The 21,163-nt window shown below is 46.8% G+C and overlaps 1 protein-coding gene and 1 pseudogene across 1 annotated transcript; one reads left to right on the forward strand and one right to left on the reverse strand.

The window, feature by feature from the left end:
• Positions 1 to 804: 804 nt before the first annotated feature.
• On the forward strand, positions 805 to 2,556 carry LOC117866721 (cytochrome P450 89A2). The gene has a single exon (XM_034750994.2). It carries the CDS (start codon positions 941 to 943, stop codon positions 2,405 to 2,407), a length of 1,467 nt encoding a protein of 488 aa, XP_034606885.1. The 5' UTR covers positions 805 to 940; the 3' UTR covers positions 2,408 to 2,556.
• A 1,397-nt stretch (positions 2,557 to 3,953) lies between these two features.
• On the reverse strand, positions 3,954 to 7,527 carry LOC117834468 (nicotianamine aminotransferase 1-like; annotated as a pseudogene).
• Positions 7,528 to 21,163: the final 13,636 nt, after the last annotated feature.

A 21,163-nucleotide genomic window follows, 5' to 3' on the forward strand; every position in this document is an offset into this window, starting at 1 on the left:
AAATATAGCAAATAAATCCAAAAATATACCAAATTTTAACATGGAGTACCACATGTTGTATGTGGGGAGTAGAAAAAATTTCATGATGAAAAGAGAAAAAAAATTATTTTTTTGCCGAGTGTCAAAAAAAACACTCAGCAAACCCCCATCTTTGCCGAGTGTCTTTTTTGACACTCGGCAAACCCCCCTCTTTGCCGAGTGTTTTTTTTGACACTCGGCAAAGAGGGTGGTTTGCCGAGTGTTTTTTTTTGACACTCGGCAACGCCCCGATTTGCCGAGTGTTTTTTATTTGCCGAGTGTTTTTGGCTTGGCACTCGGCGAAGAGCTTGTTTGCCGAGTGCTCGAAAAAAAACACTCGGCAAAAAAAATACACTCGGCAATTTTTAGCTTTCCCGTAGTGAGAACATAGAGAGAACAACTTTATACAAAACAGTTTTATTTTATTAAGTATGAATACTTTATGTCTCCTTAATATCTCATTCTAAACTCACAAATAAATGTTTTTGATACTAGCCCAAGTTGATTTTTAGTCCTAGAACATATGTATTATAGTATCTCCTACAAAATATAGATATCCTATATTTTTAAATAGGAATTTCATTGTAGCCTATTGCACGTTCACCATTTATTTGGGTGTTTACGTTGTTATAATCTTATTACTGTCGCTTTAATCATGAGAGACGAAGAGGTTGTACGGTAAGACTAGAGCAACGTTGCAGTGCAGGACACGTAGGAGCGCAGATTTGCAATAATGTGGCGTAAGATAGAGTCTTGGATCAATCATTCCACTTCTATTGCTGGTCACCCTCGTCGGCACACAGAGCTTACCCATGGCTGACAGGCTCTGAGTCTCTAAGCTTTTGTGCGCATATTGGATGGCCATCTATATATACACAGTATACACATAGAAGGACCCAATGCAAGAAACCGATCAGAAGCCATGGAAGCAATGCAGTTGCTTGCCGCCGTTGTCGCCGTGCTCGCTTTCCTCGCCGCTTACTGGCGACGCCGCAGCAGGCATGTCCACACTACCAGACCAATCCCAGTAATTGAAGTAGGAGACCCCGACGTCGCCCGGGGCCTGATCATCGACCACGCCGACTTCTTCTCCAACCACCCCAACGCCGCCCTCGCCGTCGACTTCGACGCCGGGCAGCCGAAGACGGAAAGCATAACCACTGCACCCTACGGCCCGCTCTGGAGCGCGCTCCGGCGCAACCTCACCGTTAACATCCTCCACCCCTCGCGCCTCGGCCACCACGTGGTGCCGATCCAGCGGGACGCCGCCGAGGCCCTCGTCGCCGATCTCTCCACCCGGGCGGCCGGCGCCGGCGAGGAGGTGGTCATTCGCGAGGTCGTGTACGCCGCGGTGTTCGCGACGGTGGCGCGCCTGTGCTTCGGCGACGGCGTCGGCGAGCGCGAAGTCGCCGTCATGCGGCGCACGCTGCACGAGTTCTTCCACTCCAACGTGGACACCATGCTCCTAGCGAGGTCCAGGCTGGCGAGGCTGGTGCGCTGGCGGCAGTGGAGGTACCTCGTCGGCACGCGCCGCCGGCTGGCCGAGGTCTTCGGGCCCGTCGTCGCGGCACGGGGGCAGTCTCGGCGCAGCAACGGCGGCGATGGCAGCTTTTCGTCGTACCTCGACTCTCTCCTCGACCTTCGCGTGCCTACCAATGACGCTGACGAGATCGCCGGCAGCGAGAGCCTCGGCACCCGGCGCGCCCTCAGGGACGACGAGGTGGTGAGGCTCGTCTGGGAGTTCCTGGGGTCCAGCACCCAGTCCGTCGTCGCGTGCGTCGAGTGGACGCTCGCTCGCCTCGTCACCGAGCCGGAGGTCCAGAAGAAGCTATACCACGAGCTCATTGCTGCCGGCGATCACTGTAAAGGCCAGGTCTCCGACGAGCGCCTCCAGGACTTGCCGTACCTGCGCGCCGTCATTCTCGAGAGCCTCCGACTGCATCCACCATTGCCATCCATCGTGCGTGAGGTCGGGCCAGATGGCGCGGCGGCCGCCGGAGCGCCGCCGCCGCCGCCGCCTGACGGCACGCCGATGTGGTTCGTTTTCAATGCAGAACGGATCGGGAGAGACTGGAAGGCCTGGACGGACCCCGACCAGTTCAGGCCGGAGCGGTTCCTTGCCGGAGGCGAAGGGGAAGACGTGAGCCCCGTGCCGGGGCCTAAGAAGATCAAGATGATGCCGTTCGGAGCCGGGCGGCGGCACTGCCCTGGCGTGGGGCTGTCCATGATTCAGGTCGGGTGCTTCATCGCCGCGCTGGTGCGCGAGTTCGAGTGGGGGCCGCCGGCTGATGGCGGTGGCGGCGTTGATCTCACTGGGATCAATGCGTTGTTCGTGAGGGTGATGGCGTCGCCACTGAGAGCGCGCGTAACACCACGCACGTCTCACTGAGTCCTAGACGTGACGTGTAATAAGAAAAATCTGTCCCTTTGTAAGGTGACAGCAGGTTATTTCGTGTATCTTTGAGTCAATCGCGAATTGTCATCTATCAGCAACCACTTAATGGCTTTCAATAAAGTAGAGTGATCTCGTTTGCAAAAGAGTAAAATGCGCAGGAGGTCCACCAGGAGGTGTCACTTAGGTCCACGAACTCCAAAAATGCATTTTTAGGTCCGTAAACTTGTTAAATCGTTTACTGCAAGTCCATACCCCTCGACAAAGAGCATCGAGTGCTGACCGGTTATCTTCTCTCCCATCCATCTCATCTTCCTATCTCCCTTTTTCTCTCCCTCTAGCATTTCATCAAACATGTCGGTGATGATGATGTTGGCAAGGGAGCCACCGCTGTGCTGGCTGAGGAGTTGAGGGCATTGGAGGGAGGATGGAGCGCCGGCAATGGATGCGGAAGGGGCAGCAGGAGGTGAAGCGGATGAATAGCTCGGTGCCATCACTGTCATCTTTATGTTCAATGAAATGAGAGGGAGAGGAGATGAGAGGGATAGAGAGACGATGCCGAGTCAGCGTGCCATATTAGCGGTAGATGTTCATGTGGAGGGGTAATGGACCTTCGGTGAACGTTTTAACAAGTTTATAGACAAAAATGCACTTTTGAAGTTCATGGACCTAACTGACATCTCCTTAAAGTTGATGGACTTCTTCTGCATTTTACTCTTTAAAAAAACAGTAGCCATAATTTTTTGAGGTGATCTAATTACTATTTCCGATGACCCAATCATTCGTGAAAAAAGAAAAAGAAAATATCAGGATTAGACCAACAAGGCAACAACTACAGTAGAAAACGTAAATTGGACAATAAAAACTAGTGTATAACGCAGAAACACAAAACACAAACTAGTGCATAACACCACGCACGTCTCAGTCCTAGACGTGGCGAGTAATAAGAAAAAAAAGTCTGTCCGCTTGTAGTGACAGTGACAAGTTTTTTTATGTATCTTTAAGTCTCAATCCCGCCGCATTATCATTTCAAGACCAACCACTTAATCGCTTTCAATAAAAGCAGAGTGATCTCGTTGTAAAAAGCAGCAACGTTGTGGGCTGAGTTGTTTTTTGGGCAGAATGATCAGGTTGAGCTCAGCTAATTTCCTTTTTCCAATGACCCATCCATTCGTGAAAAAAGAAACGAAGTACCATGATTACATCAACAATTAATGTAGAAAATGTAAACTGCAGAAACAGGGATTGAGGTTTCGTTAAATGAGACTGGAGCTAAATACTATAATGAGGTGGCTGTGCTCATATAATCAATTCTTTATTCAAGAAAAGTTGTTATACACATCAGATGCTCTAAAATTTGCACTACACCTGCAGATACTGACTGTAACAAGGAGTAGTAACAACACTAAATGATGACTAGACAAAAGCATAGCTCACTGCTTACCCAGGACCTGATGCATCAAATGTATCATCTCCGAGTGAAGATGACACAATATCATATTTCGATAGGACTTCGTAACAATAAGTCTTGTGTTGCAAAGAACTAGTGATCTTTATCATCACTTTGTCGGCTTGCTGACTTGCTGTGTCGCAAGAAAGACTTGAGCCTGTCAAGGCCGTCTTCTAGAGAAGATCGATCAATTGCGAAGGTGATTCGGAGCCAATTCTTGTATCCCACAGCACATCCTGACAATTTGTTTCAAACATGCATGTTACATCTCAAATAAAATGGTAATATCAAAGTTGGATGAAAAAAATATCTCGCACTAAACAGATGCAGTGATCTGTATTCTAGAACTATACTTTCACATCATGTATGTGGGACAAGAATACCTGGTAGAAGAACCACTAATTCTTCCTTTGCCAGCCGAAAGCAGAAGTCCATGCATGTCATCTTTGATGTCTTGAAGGCAGGATAGGTCCAGTTTTACCTGTAGCATGCCAAGCACATTTCACGCCTGATTAGCGAATCACTCATGGTGTTTTTAAACATGTAACAGTATATGTAGTGACTCACGGAGCATTACAAACATGGAGCCTTCAGGTTTGCTCGGGCATGCAATGACATTGATGCTCTTCAGTTTCTGCCAGCATCTATCTGCAGTTTCTCTAAGAATTTTTATGGTTTTGTTGAAGAATTCCTCCTTTGTGTTCTCCTGGACGTTTGGAATTACTCCCTGGTAAAACAAAACTTTGTGTTCAACTGGATCTAGAACATTGTATTTTACTTTTATGCAGAATTTAAGCCATGGAAGTAAATTAGAAATTGACATTGTTGTTGTAGTCACGTTATTTAGGAAAAGGATAAAATTCGGACCTTTTGCACCACGCAATGCATACGGCCATTGTTGATTACTATATTATCACACGTGCACAAATGTTGGAGGATCACAGGAAATATCAAGGTAGCTCTTGATACTGTCCACTACCTGAAAGAAGTAAAAGCAAGTTTAAACATGTGACTGCATTTTGCAAGGTAACTTCATTTGTTTTTTTAACCAAGTTGGCAGGAGCTCTGCCCTTCATTAAGGTGGCTTTGCAATTTGATCAGGCATATCAGCACCGCATGCCATACTTTGAAATGAATGGCAAAATCTTCAAGTTTCCACAACTGATTATATCGCAATCAATGTCAAAGCAAGCTAAGAACCTTAATCCTTTGGAATACACCATTAGGATCATTGGTAACAATCTATCCAAGCCGCCATCCTAGAACTACCCATCTCTTTGTGAAGCACCTAGGCATCTAGGCCCTTTCACACCTTTGGTAAGGTGTGTTTCAGTGATAAATGACGACCATTTACTTGTGACTAACCTATGTATTTTGAAGCGGATCTATATTGGTTATAATATCATAAGTTTATTGGAATGTGGCCCCTCAATTTGAATTGGCAAGCAGACATGGAGCTAATGCGACAAGGCTAAGAATCTTTCTAGTACTAAGTGTCACAAGGAGATGAAGGAAACTTAGTGTAGTATAGGATTTGCTAGTTTGTAGATTCTAGATCGTGGGTTTCAATGATAGTAACTTGATCTCGCAAGGCTAGCCATGATAATGAAGCACACTTAGTATACTCTGACACCTGGTAGCTCAAATAACTCATTGAAGAACTAAATAAGCAAAGAAATCAATGAAAAACTCAAAGGATATTGCATTGGAAGAGTTGGAAATAAAAATGGACCACCGGATGTTCCGACGCCCCATTTCCTAGATGCGTCGGAGCAATTATTTGAAGCTGGAAAGACAAGTGAAGCATCAATTGTTCCGATGCATAGCCATCAGAGCAATTGGTCGTAGGCATCGGATGGTCCGATGCCCTGCATGAAGACCCATCGAAGCAAGCATATTTTCTTTGCAAATTTTCAGAGAGGTTTTGGCCAAAATGCCTTCAGCATTGGATGTTCTGACGCCTGTCTAGTGACCATCGGATCAATCCGCTGGACGAAGCATATTTTCAATTGAAACTTCCAGGAAGGTTTTGGCCAAATCGTCTTCAACACCGGATGATCCGACATCCAGCTCAAGATCGTCGGATGAAGCATTAGATCAACTTTTCATTGTTATTTTTCTAACGGTCAAATTCTTGGTCTGTGAGAGACCGAATGTTCCAATGCCCCAGGGAGGATGGACCATCGGAACATCCGATGGTGGACCTTTTTGGGTAAACTTTTCTAACGGCTAGCTGGTGTTGCCTAACTTATATATACCCCTTCCCCAGGTCATTTGAGCTGCTCTTGACACCTTGAAGACTTCAAGCAGCCCATGAGCAGTTGAGAGTGTGCTAGAGCCAAAGTATGATTAGTGAATTGCTAAATTTCAAGATTAAGGACTTCTCTTAGTGTTGGAGGGTAGAAAGTGTGCTAGATTCATGGCTTAGCTGTGTGCTGGTCAAGTGAAGCATTGAAGCTTGTTACTCTTGGTGGTTGACGTCACCTAGACGGTCTTGGTGACTCAGAAGTTCTTGGTGAGCTCTTGAAGATTGTGGGAGTCCCAAGAAGAAGACCTAGTACACGGCGTGAACCTTGCCTTCCGGAGATGGAGAATGAGCATTCTTAGCGAAGCACTCTTGTCTTTGTGACTTGAGGGAGCAAAACTCTTGGTGAGTGCTCCAACGTGGATTAGGAGGGAGCGTCAACTCCTTGATACCACATGAAAAAATCCGGTTGTTTCGTGTCCTCACTCTTTACATTTCAGCACTTCTTTTGATCATTTACTTCCTGCAATTTACTTGCCCTTTTGCTCTTGTTCAAGTTGTGCTTGTTTTGCTCATATCTTGCCTTTGGAAATGATGATCTTGTTAGTATTCTCTCCTTGCTAGGTTCCTTGTTTCCTAGTGTGCTTAGTTTCTAGGTTTGAACCTTGTAAATTGGGCAACACTAGAAATCTAGATTAAGGTTTGCTTTTATTATTCTAGAAATTTGAAAAAGTTCCAATTCAACTCCCTTCTTGGGCCACCGATCCTTACACTTTGATATAGACAATAGTGTGAACACAGGTGCCACTGCCCCAAACACACCCATCGGCACAAATTTCCTCTCCCCAAATGTCAAGTGTGCATAGACCTCATCTATAATGACAAATATGCCAAGCTTCCGCGTAGTCTCGGCAACCTAGAAAATTATCAACACAAACTACGCTTTCAGATTATTTCCCAATTTTATCTTACCCTTGCCCTTACAATTCACCCTTTGAATGCTTAGTAGTCGAAGGCTACATGATCTATTACTACAAATACTAGTGATGGGCTATGGGCTGGGATTTCGTGACATCCATTGTTTTTCACTCCTGCCATTCCAAAATATAGTTATTTTGGATTTATTCTAAGTCAAATAATTTCATGTTTGACCAAATTTATATGAAAGATCTCGTACAACCGGATCAGCAATGACTTGCCCAAAGACCAACTAAAGTAGCTTATCCTATCCCAAAGGCAACGTTGCAGTGCTGGACAGCTGTTCGAGTGTCCCCCACGCGCTCCATTTCTAGGCTCGATCTGTATGTGGCTATGTGCATAATTGGCCAATAATCGATCAAGTACGCAAGGAGCTAGCCGAGCCCCATGGAAGTTGTAACAGCTGTGTAATTGGCCAATAATCTTGTTTCCAGGGCACTGCATTGCCCCAGCAAAGAATCACAATGATCGCCCCAATGACAACCAAGCCAACTACTCGAGTGGTCCAAATCGCAAGAGGAAGCCAGACAATACTGTCGCAGCAATGTCCCAGTCCTCCAAGGAAATCAAGAAAGGACTCCATTTAAGGAGCTCTTGAAAAAGCAATGCTCATGGCACCCACACTCCAAACACTCTACGATGGACTGCTATAGTCTTCGTAGAGTCATGAAAGATCTGCCGGAACCTTCTGGAGTGACGGAGAAGGGCAAGACCAAAGAAGACGAAAACGAGGATGACAATGGGAAATTCCAGAACCCGTCCAACACCGTCAACGTCATATTTGGTGGCACTCCAGGTACTGCCACCAAGCGGTCCCAGAAACTAGGCTTTTTGGACATCATGTCCATCGAACCAGCAACAATTACGTTCCTTAAGTGGTCCGATGTGCCAATCACCTTCTCAAGAAACGATCAATGGACTAGTTTCTCTGATCCAGGATGCTACCCTCTGGTCCTCTTGTAGCAAACGAGCTAAAATTTACCTTCTTTCAGCTTAAGTGAAGTCATTAGAGCTTAATGGAACCAATGAACAGCTTTGCACCCAAGTAAAATGACCCCTTTTGTCCCTCACAAGCTAAACACGTGTTCAAACCATAACTCAAATTTTTGCTTACGAACATAAAAATCTGCCCAACTAAGAGTTGTATAACTCACAAATTCTAACAACTTTTGTAATTAGCTTTTTGCTTGAAACTGATCAAAAAAGGGTCAAAATCTCGAATTACAAATATGGGCCGAAAGGTGCAGATCAAATAAAGTCAGAACTTTGGAGCCCTTTTTCTCACATGTTCGAATGTAAGCTCATGACAAACCTTTTATAAAAGTTTTAGTGCTACGAGTCCGTAACAACTTTGATTTTTGGACTTAGGCTAAAATCTGCACAAAAGGTTTTCAAAAACGAGGTCAAACGCAGCTAAAATGGTCAACACTGTCAAAAATGGCTGAAGTGTTCTAAGTCTGAAAGTTTTGGATTTTGCCAAACTTTGAATCGTTTTATCTTCAATTCAGCTTCAAATTTGAAATCAAGACAATTACAAGAATTGAACTTAGATCCTAGGCCTACAACTTTTGTAAAGGGAGTAGGGGCTGTGCAGTTCAAAAATCTGGAGAAGATCGCGCTCGAAGATTGCCCTATCGTCCGATCCCGCAAATCCCGCACCAGAGCTCGCGCCGAGCATGCGTGCGCCGCGCTCCCCTTGCCGGCCACCCCGTGGCACGTGCTCCTCATCGCTGCCCCGTCGAGTCGCCCCCTGCCGCTGCTCTATCCTCACGCGTCCTGCGATGCTCTAGCACGCCATCGCCGCCGTGCCCGCCAACGCCCGCCCGAGACAAGACGCAGCAGCTCCTCGGCCTCGCTTGCAGCGCCCTGATGGAGCCGTTCACCCGTGCACGCCTGCTTCGCCTGCAAGCGTGCCCGCCAAGTCACCTCCCCTACCCGCCAATGGCGCCCGCCGTGGCCGGTCCACCCCGCAGCAGCGTACCAGCGCCCCATCCTCCAAACCACCCTCCTCAAGCCTCCTGACTCCTTTTCCAAGCCCCAGTGCCCTCCAACAGAAAGTTCTTGCCCCAAACTGCCAGCTCGAGAGGTTCTCGTTCCCCGGTGAAATCTGGCCAGCTCCCTCCACCTCTCTCTAATAGCCCACGCCTGAGGCTCCTCCACTTCCTCAGCTAAAGCCTCGGACACTCCTCATCTCCGGCCATCCACCCCATCGCCCGGAATCCCACTTTCCCCAACTCCAGGAACTCCACCCGCCACCCCCACTGCCTCACCGCAGATAACCATCTTCCAGTCATCCTCGTCGTCAACCAACCACTCAAACGGAACCGCGGTAAGACACTAATCATCATGCTCGCACTCGATTTCCTCTTGGGTCAACATTCCACGCTCGTTCCCGCTCATGTCGACGGCGTTCCTCGCCGCCCGCGGAGCCCCTTCTGCGCCGCCCCGATCCGCGTCTCTGGACCTGCTTCTGGGAGCCGTTGGCCCTGCTGCGCAGCCCCTCCTCGCCCCCAAGCTGCCCCGCTACCCTCCCCCTACCGCCGCTGGCCCAATCCCGAACGCCGGCCAAGCCTGTCTGTTCTGCTGTGCTGTGCGTTCTGTTCCAGCGGAAGAAGAAGGCCAGGGGTCTAGTTGCGAGTGGAAAACAAAGTTAGGGGGTTACGGGGAAAGTCGCGGGATTTATGTTTGAGGTGGGTTTTTGTCCAGGGGTGTAGGCGCAAGATCCAGGGGCCTCTACGCATTTAACCCATAGACTTGAGGGCTAGATTGGAAGATTGCCTCGGTTTTCTTTTTTTTCCTAGATCTAAAAAGGCTGAAAGTTTAAAAAGGCATAGAAAAGTGTAGAAAATTGCTAAAAATGCAAACCACTTTTGTTGAACTCAGTAAGTTGTGTAGTATCTGCTAAAAATAGTTTTGGCCCATGTCACTGTTAAAAATATTGTTGTATGATTTATTTGTTGTTTAGCCTATTTAAATCATCATAAATCAAAGAAAAATGATAAAAAATGAATCCAACTCTTAAGTGTTTGTTTCAGAGATTAGAAGCTTAGAAAACTAGTTTAGAGCCTAGCATAGACATTTAAGTCACTGTTTTAGTTTATTAATTGAAATCTGCAGGTAGATTTTTTTTTGCATAATGATAAATCCAGAGATGATAAAAATATGAAACCACTTGGAATAATTCAGGAATGAGGTGTAGTTCACAGGAAAATTATGAGACTTGGTTTGAAAGTTAATGAAAACCGCTTTCCTTTTTAGAGAAAGATAAAAAGGAATAATATATGAAATGCCTTTCAGACTCTTGGTTTTGCACGTTGAATCATTTGCACATGCATTTCATGTAGAAGTTAACATCGCCGACGGTACGTATGAGCTGCACCCGACGCCCGAAGAGGAAGCCGTAGCGGATCTGCACCACGCCAGAGTCGAGCCTGTGCCAGAGCAAGCGAAGGACCAGTTCGCTAACTCCGAGTGTGAAGGCAAGCCCCGGAGCATAAATTCCTATGTTTAAATACTTGCAATATATTGGTTGTTTTGATTGTGTATTTATGTTTCTAGGAATTGATTGAAACCATAGATGCATGAATATAGTGCCCCTTGATATGAACACTAGCATAAGAAGTCGAGTAGTTGGAATGCTAAATAGGACTCGGTAAAAGTCGAGTGATTTCCTGTCACTCGCGAGTTATAGGAGTTGAATGATTTTCTTTTCATTGCAACTGTAAGGATGATGGACGGGGTCGGGCTTATGTTGGTACTCGGTGGTTTGCCCCGTCTATCTACTTGAAATTGGACTAAGGTCGAAAGGTGATGGTGTTCGTGATCAAGTGTTTGAAAGTACTAATCTCATACCTAGTATGGGATGGGGAAGTCTAGTACCTGATTGAACTGGGACGTGGCTTATATCCCTGCTGTCCTTGGAACGTCATTCCTATGGTGCATCATGTGGGTGCAATGGCGGTCATAGTACGGTAGAGACCAGGACTGTGGAGCATTGCACGCCAAAGGAAGTTTGGACCTGACACGTACCTAGGGATCGATAGGGACGGCTGACAAGTGAAGCGACCCTTCGTGGTGCGCGGATGTCGTGGGATTAGGTTCGCCATGCATGGTTCATAACTTCGAATCGATTCGTCTGCCTCTCACAATTTGGGACTACTTGATCACTATGCTACACTGCGTAAGAATGAAAGATGATGATGATATAATATTGTTACTTGTTATTAATTGCTCGGAAAACTATGCTTGTTTAGTATAGTTGCTAACTTAGAATGATAAACAACAGTAGAACTGGTGGCTAAAATATTGAAAGTAGGGACCTACACTAGTTGCTTTTGGCAAAACAAAACCCAGAGCCAAAAAGCTTGCATGTCTAGGTGTTAGTGGATTAGTACCACAGGTGGGTTAAGTCTTGTTGAGCATAGTTGCTCAGCCTTGTTTGTGGCACCTCTTTTCAGGTGAGGATGATGTTCGTGAGTTCGCTGCTAGTTCTGCTTGGTCTACCCAGCTCCCTCCGGGTTGGACGGTCGAGTAGGATCCCTCCTCGGACGGCAAGGACAGGGGTCAGTGATGTCATGATCGGCTTCTTCATGATATCATGCATCGACATTTAGTTTCCGTTCGTTTTATTTCCGCTGCTTGAACACTCTACAAACTATGTTTGAATTTTTGAACTTTATGTTGTAATAAATCGATGCACTTCGTTTAATCTAGATGGACTGTTGTAATCTCTGTAACCCCTCACCATCGTGTGAGTTTTGCTTTCTCGATCCTGCGTTACGTGGTTTTATCAGAAGAAATCCGATGGACGACCGAGTTGACTTGTTTAAAGTACATGATCGCGTGTTACGAGACTTAAGTGTGCTTTAGCTAAGTTAATTTAGGCGGTTCCACCACACCTCTCATTCTAGATCCAATTGTCGTAGGCTTTGGACTCATAAAAGTACTCATCGACGGCGGCAGTGGCTTCAACATGCTATTCACCAAGACTTTGAGAAAGATGGGCCTCGACGTAATAGATATGCTCACCCCAATGAACTCTCCATTCTGCGGGATTGTCCCAGGCAACGCGGTTGTACCCCTTGGTCAGGTGGTTTTGCTAGTTACCTTCGAGACCAAGGATCACTACCGGACTGAGTACATCCGATTTGAGGTGGCTGACTTCGAAACATCGTATCACGCTATTATCGGAAGACTAGCACTAGTTATGTTCATGGTCATCCCGCATCACATGTACCTAGTACTCAAAATGCTAGGATCTAAGGGAGTACTCTCCCTGCGCGGAGACTTGAAGAGATCGTATGACTACGACACAAAAGTCATGGAGCTAGCAGCAACTACTCAAGTGCCAAACTCAATGATGCAAGTCTTCGCCGCCTCCAAGAAACTATCCCTAATAGAACTCGAGATCCTAGAGAAGAAGTCGGGGGCTACCAAGGTCAAGCCAGCGAATGAGGTTGATATCAAAGCCATTGACCTTGCACAGGCGGTAGCTCCAAGATAGCCCTGATTGGCTCAGGGCTGGACCCAAATAGGAATACGCGCTCATCAACTTCCTTCAGGCTAATCGAGACATCTTCGCATGGAAACCATCTGATATGCCAGGGGTGCTCAGGGAGTTGATCGAGCACTCACTAAATGTGGATCCCAAAGCTACGCCAAAGCACCAACGACTATGTTGATTCACCCAAGATAGGAGAGAAGCTATCAAAAAAGAGTTGGCCAAACTACTTGCGGCTGGCTTCATAAAAGAACTTTATCATCCAGAGTAGCTGGCCAACCCCGTCATGGTGCGGAAGAAGAACAGCAACGAGTGAAGGATATGTGTCGACTACACGGATCTCAACAAGCACTGTCCAATGGATCCCTTCGGGCTCCCTAGGATTGATCAAGTCATCGACTTGATGGCTGGGTGAACTCTACTTTGTTTCCTTGACTGCTACTCAGGGTATCACCAAATAGCTCTCAAGGAAGAAGACCGGATCAAGACCACGCTCATCACCCCGTATGGAGCTTTCTGTTACACCACAATGTCCTTCGGGTTGAAGAATGCAGGCGCCACATATCAACGAGCCATCCAAGAGTGCTTCAAAGAGCAACTACACCGCAGTGTAGAGGCGTACGTGGATGATGTTGTCATAAAGACCAGAAATCCTAACGACTTCATTGTGGATTTGGAAGAAACCTTCGCAAGCTTGCGAGCATACCGGTGGAAATTGAACCCAACCAAATGCGTGTTTGGTGTACCCTCCGGAAAACTACTTGGGTTCATCATCAGTCATCGAGGAATCGAGGCTAACCTTGAGAAGATTGCTGCCATCACAAATTTGCATGCTCCATCATGCATCAAGGACGTCCAGAAGCTGACTGGATGCATGACGGCCCTCAACAGATTCATCTCAGGACTTCGAGAAAGGGGACTACCCTTCTTCAAACTACTCGAGTGGCAAGACAAATTCTAGTAGACCGAGGAGGCAGATCAAGCCCTTCAATAATTGAAGGACTTCTTATCAAAGCCACCAGTCCTCACGGTGCCTACTTCCAATGAAGACTTGCTGCTTTACATCACCGCGACTACTAATGTCGTCAGCACGACGTTCATGGTCGAAAGACCAGAACTAGGCCATGTATACAAAGTATAGAGACCCATCTACTTTGTCAGCGAGGTGTTGTCAGACTCCAAAACAAGGTACTAGCTAGTACAGAAGTTGCTATATGCAATGCTACTCACCTCGTGGAAGCTACAACACTACTTCCAGGAACACAACATCTCTGTCGTCACAAACTTCCCCTTGGGAGACATCCTGCACGATAGAGATGCAACATGAAGAATGTCCAAGTGGGCAGTAGAACTCGAAGCCTTGTCTCTGGAATCCAAGTCAGAGACTACCATCAAATCGCAAGCACTAGTCGATTTCACGGCAGAGAGGTGGGAAAATCAAGTACCCACACCGGAAAAACACCCAGAACATTGGGTCAAGTACTTGGATGGATCGTTCAAGCTCAAGAGCGCCGACGCAGGAGTACTCTTAATCTCCCCCAAAGGCGAACAAGTCAAATATGTGTTGCAAATCTTCTAGGAGGTATCCAACAATAAAGCTAAATACAAAACGCTTCTGCACGGGCTACGCCTTGCAGTTTTGCTGAGCATCAAGCGGTTGTTGGTCTAAGACGACTCACTGGTAGTCATCAATCAAGTCAATGACGAGTGGGATTGCCACAAGGATAACATGGATGCGTACTGCCTTGAAGTACACAAACTAGAAAACAAGTTCTCTGGTCTGGAGTTCCATCACGTGGCTCGTGACAACAACATAGCCACAGACATCTTGTCCAAGCTCAGATCTACTCATGCTCAAGTTCCAGCTAGGGTCTTCATCCATGAGCTGCACAAGCCATCCATTATGGAGCTGACACCATCTAAAACCACCAATCGAGGCAATAATGTGCCAGATCGAGAGGTTATGATGATCGATGTAGACTGGAGAATCCCTTTCATCGACTACATTAAGGAGCACAAGTTCCCTCCCGACAAGGCAGAAGCAGAGCAAGTCTCACGACGCAGTAAGAACTATGTTCTAGTCATGGACAAGCTCTACATGCGAGGCGCATCATCTGGAGTACTCATGAAGTGCGTCCCACGACAAGATGACAAGAACATACTGGAGGAGATTCACAAAGGCATCTGCGGCAACCACACATCATCAAGAACGATCATGGGCAAGGCTTTCAGAGCGTGATTCTATTGGTCCACAGCTCTCGCTGACGCCAAAGAACTAGTCCGCCGGTGCCAAGGTTGTCAATTCTTCACCAAGTAGCAGTACGTCCCTGCCTACAAATTGATCACCATACCACCCTCTTGGCCCTTTGCATGCTGGGGGCTAGACATGATTGGCCCTCTACCTACGATGCCTAGGAGCTTCAACTGAGTACTAGTGGCGATTGACAAGTTCATTAAGTGGATCGAAGTGAAGCCAGTGACCTGCTCAAAAGCAGACAGAGTACTTGACTTCCTTGATGAGATCGTCCATCGCTACGGCTTCCCCAATCGCATCATCATAGACCTGGGCTCGAATTTCAACAATCACGAGTTCTGGGAGTACTGCAAGAATAGCAGGATCGACGTCCGGTACATCTCTGTCGCTCATCCACGGGTCAACGACCAGGTTAAGCATGCCAACGAGATGGTATTGGAAGCTCTCAAGAAAAGACTACATGACATTGGAAACACCAAAGGTGGCTAGTCGTTCAAGGAGCTACCCAATGTCCTCTAGGGGCTTCGCACACAGCCGTGCAAACTCACAGGGTACTCATCCTACTTTTTGGTCTACGGGTCAGAAGCCGTCCTCCCCATTGACGTCATGTGGAAATCTCTATTAGTTGAGTAATACGAGGAAGATGTGGCTGAAGAAACAAGGCGTCTAGACTTAGACAGCCTTGAAGCAACTCGCTGTGCAGCACTTGTCCAGTTAGGAAGATACCTTGAAGAAATTCGCCGCTATCATGATTGCAACGTCAAAGAGGGTTCGTTCAACACAGGCAACATGGTCCTCAAGCGTATTCAAGACACCAAGGGGTTGCACAAGCTAAACTTGCCTTGGGAGGGTCCTTTCATCGTCTCCAAGGTCACTGGACCTGGGTTGTATAGGCTCCAAACTCTCACTAGCGAAGAAGTCGACAACTCATGGAACATTAAACAATTGTGTTAATTCTACCCATAGTTTACATACTCATGTAAATTGGCCATCGACCTCAGTTGTATAGTTACAATTCCAATTCAATAAAGCAGAGTTATTTTTTCTCGCAAAAGACTAGTCTTTGCTTATTTGTGGCTTGCAAAAAAGCATTGTTTACCGAGCTATCTAGGTCCTCCGGGTACTATCACCCAACTCGCGGCTTGTATTCACAAGTCTACACATATATCTCTTCAGGTTATTCAACTCGTTGGATAGCAGCAACTTGCAAAAACCAAGCCTGCACACAAAATTCTTGAGCTAATCTGCTCTTTTAGACAAATCTGTCCATAGACGGCCTTCGCAAAAAGAAGTCATCAGGCAACTTGGGAGTTATCTAGACTACCCGAGTTCTTACCTAGACAAGTCTGTCTAGTCGCGGCTTGTAATAAAACAAGTTTGTAGTTCTAGGCCTTCGGAGCACAACACCCGGACAACCCAGAGAGATTGTAAAGGTAGGCTCCTGTTCATGAAGTCCTAAAGAGTCTACTCACTTGAACAGTTTGACTATCCACATACCCAAGTACTTGCACTCTACAAAAGGAGTTACATCCTAAAAGGTACTCTACATAGTGTATCTGAAGAGGCTCACATGAGTAGCCTTGTGCGCAGACACTCGCGAGTACCACACGAGCAACCTCCTGTACCGATCCAAGGAAGAAGAAAGGGGAAAAATCCCCTCCAATTTCGATCTAACCCCCTACTTTTCCTATTTCACAAATCAGCCCTCCCACCTCTCTCAAAAGTTCTCTCGCAGATCAGCCCTTCCACCTCCCAAAAATAATTGCAACCAGATCCCTAGCTCTCGCAATTTAGTCCTAAGCCCTGTTTTAACCCCTAAACACACCGTTATCTCTTCATTTCATGCGCCAAACTTCCTCCAATTAATCCCAAATTCGACCACGCCATCCTCTAAAATATTTCCACCAAGGCACCTCCAAATTCCATGCATATACTCATTTCCTCTATTTACCGCTCGCGTTCTCTGTTCAAGCTCAACGGGTAAAACTTTAATTTTCTTTTATTTATTATGTACCCGATTGTGTGTGCCGTAGATCGCGGAGTGCCTGAGGAGGAGCTTAACGACCAGTACTGCAAGCCGAAGCCCGAAGACTAGCACCGCGAGTAAGAACTCCCGGAAAGCTTTGAGGACGGCAAGTCCAATCTCACCCTTTGATGCATATTTATCCTAGTTTTTCAAACACAACCTATTGGCCTATTTTTATAAAATTGCATATTGTCTTATTGCTAAAACCTAGTTGGATAGCCATCCCTTGATTGTTATAATTATTCCTTGATTGTCCTATAATTATCTCTGAATATGATTTGCTCTGTTTGGATGATAACTAATGCCAGAATGCTTAGGACCTTATTACTCAATTTATTACACATCAATCATGACTACCATGTGTTTTTATCAAAGAACCAAAGGTGTGCGTGTTTTAAACGAGAAAAATGGGTTTTTGGGAAATAAAGGAAAGAGATGCTTAGATGAGATGGATGGGTGTTTCTTGTGTGAAATGCTAATAAGTTGGGCTCGTACCTTTGTGGTTGAGCAAGGTTGGGAGATATCCGTCTTGTCATGGTTAAGGACTGAGTTTATGTGTCATCTTGCCTAACCCAATTTATCGTGCAACCACTCAACCATTGTATGCAGCAACGGTTTAGCATAAATCCCACTAGCTAGTCTGTTAGTCATCAGGAGAGCTGGTGAGCAACGGGCGATCATGGAGAAGGAGTAAGTCTATGTGACTTAGCTCCCGGTCAAGACCTCGTTGGTAGGTCATTAACCTCCTTGGTTGCTTCCATGTTGGCTAGTCAGGCTTAGCTAAGGTGGGTAATGGCTTTGATAGGATCTGCATCGACACTAAGGTGATCGTGCTGTGGTACCCTACTTGTGGGTAAAGTGTACAACCTCTTCAGAGCTAAAACCTATCCGGGTAGCCGTGTCCACAGCATTGGACGAGTTATGGCTTGGTCACATGACTAGTGTTTGGGAGATGGATGTTTTTCATGGTGTGTGTTGGATTTTGAAAGTGTCCGGCAGTTGTGCCATGAGCTACTGCGGACGAGGAGTCCGGTAGCATTAAAACTTGGATCCTTCATGTAGGGTCAACCCCAATTAATGATTCGGTTACTAAATGAAATGCTTTGCGAAAACTCTCTTGAAGCCTTGCATGTGTTGAAAATCTAGCTTTATTACAAATAAACCTTAGCCTTATAATTGATATATCCTGTGCATATTCTTGATTGTATCCTCCTCCGTGGATGGGGTTGGACTTGTTGAGTACTTTTGTACTCACCCTTGTTTTGTTGCTTCAGAGGAAGACCCAGACTTCATCGCCGAGGATTTCGAGTAGGAGGTCGCTTCCGCACCCAACGTTGTCTGTGGTGTTGGCCTTTGCACAATGCTTCCACTGTCGTGTAGTCCCGAGTGTTGTCTCTTGACAGTAGCTTGGCTCGATGCTATTGTTTATTTACTTATCATTTCGATGTGGCTTTCGCGCCCACTCCCTCGGGAGTTGTATAAATACGTGGGGACGCTTCAGGCCACCTCAGCTTCGGGGTTCAGCATGAGAGCCACCAACTCCGTCACCACCGCGGAAGTACTCTCCGCAATGGGTTCAGCCTCTGGCAGCTCGAGGGCTGGCAGTACAAAAATGTCAAGTAACAACAAGACATCATGCATAAGGGCCTCGATAAGGGATAACGCACCTAGAGAAACTTCAAGCATGGGTTCATCCTCCGGTGGTGGAACTGCGGACTCCGGGACTACTTCCTGGGCCGAGCAGCTACCGCCATCAGCTCCAGACTTCGAGCTCGGGCCCTCAGCCTCCATGCTAGCAAATTTCCTAAAACAAGACAAGTGTTACAACACTCTACTCGGCGACACTACTCGGTGACATCAAGTTAAAATCAGTACACGGATACTTACTTTATGGACCTCTTTATCTTGATGGAGGGTCTGATTCCCAAGTGCAGTGCCTTAATAGTAGGTGATGGTCTCTTTGGTGCAGCTTGCCAGATCACAGTTGGATCTTCGCCAGCCATAGCTGCCGTCTCCTCTCTTTGAGCACTCAGCGCCAGGACTTCCTCTATAGTCGGCATCCTCTGATGCATGACTACTGTAGTCGATTCTTTCGACTCTGTCTCCACCTCAACTACCTACGAATTAGCCATGTCAGAGTCAAAGTTGAGAGTAAAGCAAATAAGTCAGGAGTACTCGATCCTCAGGATCTTGTCTTCCTTCAAAAACTTACCGGAGGCGGGATTTCAACGGCCGACAAGTTCTTCACCACCTGTTTGACGACAACAGTATGTGCCTTCTTTCGGTGTGGCACCAATTCGACTTCCAAAACATCCTTCACCGCATGCCTAGACGTCTCAGAAGATGACCCTACCTTGTTAGAAAGACGGGCTTGACAACATACTTTTCAGCAGCCTCTAATTCAAAGCTGCTGAAGGAGGACCAGTCTGGTGAATCCTCTCTTTCCTTCTCCTTCTCCTCCTCCTCGATCACCCGCTATACAGCCACAAGGGACTGCATACAGGGCATGACATCGGCACTAGGTGGAGGAGGGTTGGAGCAGTACAAGTGAAGTTCATCTTGCAAATAGAAGATTAGTTAGCAAGGTGACAGATGCCAAAATTAGTGCTCGGGGGCTGCAGGCCACGGGTATTTACGGGATTCGGTGGGTTGGTAGCACAATGTTCTCACACGATCACCAGGATGCCCTTGACATTCTTAAAGAAGCGCTTCAGACACGCCATCACTTCGTCAGGGGACAACTCCTCCGACGTCATCTGCAATGGGTCGTTGGGACCCGAGTAGTCGTACCCTACTGTGCAACGCAACTGCAGGGGCTGAACACGCCTCTTCATGAAGCTGAAGGCCACACCGGTGCCAGTCAAGCCTTTTCTCTTGAGGGCAGTGATCTTCTTAATTAAATTCGACAGTTGAAAGCTGTCGATACTACTCAGCTCGTCCAACCAATGGTTGTTCCACACTGGACGGTGGCCGGTGACCCTGGGAAGATTGGGCTTGTGATTTTTGATGTAGAACCACTGTTGCTTCCAACCAGAATGGGAGTCTATGAGTTCATACTCAACGTACTGGCCCTTGAATTGCTCCCAAACCTGGATCCCCACCCCTTCGACTACTTCTGTGTGGTCCATCCGGGGTTGGAGCTTCACTCTAAAAAACTACCTGAACAACTAGAAGTGGGACTGAATGCCCAGGAACGCCTCGCAGAGGTGCACGAAGATAGCAACATGCAAGATGGGATTGGGGTTGAGGTGGACTAGCTCCAGATTGTAGTACCTCAATAAACCCTGGAAGATGTTGGATGATGGCACAGCAAGCCCACACTCAACGAAATGCGCAAAGATGACTGTCTCATCAGGGTAGCTCTCCAAAGGCCAGGGATTACTAGCTGCTTCCCTCCAATCGATGAACTCCTTCTCTTGGAGAAGATTAGCATTCACCAGGACCTAGATGTCCGCCTCTTTCAGGATGGATTTCTTCCAGGTGCAGGCCTGATTCGATGGCGCCGTCTGATTGGTCTTCCCATACTTGGGCGGCGGCAGCTGGATCTCCTTCTCCTTCATGGTGGCCTTGTGCTTCTTGGTCTCCACTGCCTTGCTGGAGGATGCCTTCTTCGGTAACATTACCCCTATGGTCTTCTGGCGCATGAGCTGGAGGGCTAGATAGTGGGGGTTGGCGGCGCTTGAGCTCGGGAATGTCAAGCGGCGCCGCTAGGGCAACCGTGCAGAAAATGAAGGGGCGCAATGGCTCGAGTGAAATGGAAGGGGATGAGTCCCTCCATTATTTATAATCGCGGCACTGTTAATCGAGATGCGAAAATTACGGGGAATATTCTGTTTTTTTTAAAAAGCCCTCAGTTATCGCTGGAACGGTTTCCAATTTTTTTTGGAAGAGCTATGTTTTTCTGAAGATGAGTGGTCACAATGACTGAAGGTTGACCCTTATACCCAAACTAGTCGTGTAACGGCTCGGGGGCTGTGTGCCATATGCCCGTTGGACAAAAAGTTTTTTCTTTGGGTTTTAAGGGGAAAAAGATGTGAAATTACAAGATTGACCCTCAACCTGATTCTTCGATTCAACCTAAGGCTCGTGGCTACTTCATATGAAGAGCGATTTTCATCACACTTCCATATAAATTTCAAAGTTGAAGATTCAAGACTAAGTTAAATGAGGCTTGAGCACCTTCTAGTCGCATGGCAGTGCTCGAGCACATTCGAAGACCCAAACCGATGAAGTACTGAAAGAAGCACCACAAACTAGTCGGAGACATCTGCAGAAGTACTCGGGACTGCTGCATTTGACT

The sequence above is a fragment of the Setaria viridis genome, chromosome 8 (genome assembly GCF_005286985.2).
Source record: "Setaria viridis chromosome 8, Setaria_viridis_v4.0, whole genome shotgun sequence".
In the NCBI taxonomy this organism is placed as follows: Eukaryota; Viridiplantae; Streptophyta; class Magnoliopsida; order Poales; family Poaceae; genus Setaria; species Setaria viridis.

Bases quoted from the DNA above. Each gene is read 5' to 3' on its own strand.
- LOC117866721 (XM_034750994.2), top strand. From the start codon at position 941: ATGGAAGCAATGCAGTTGCTTGCCGCCGTTGTCGCCGTGCTCGCTTTC.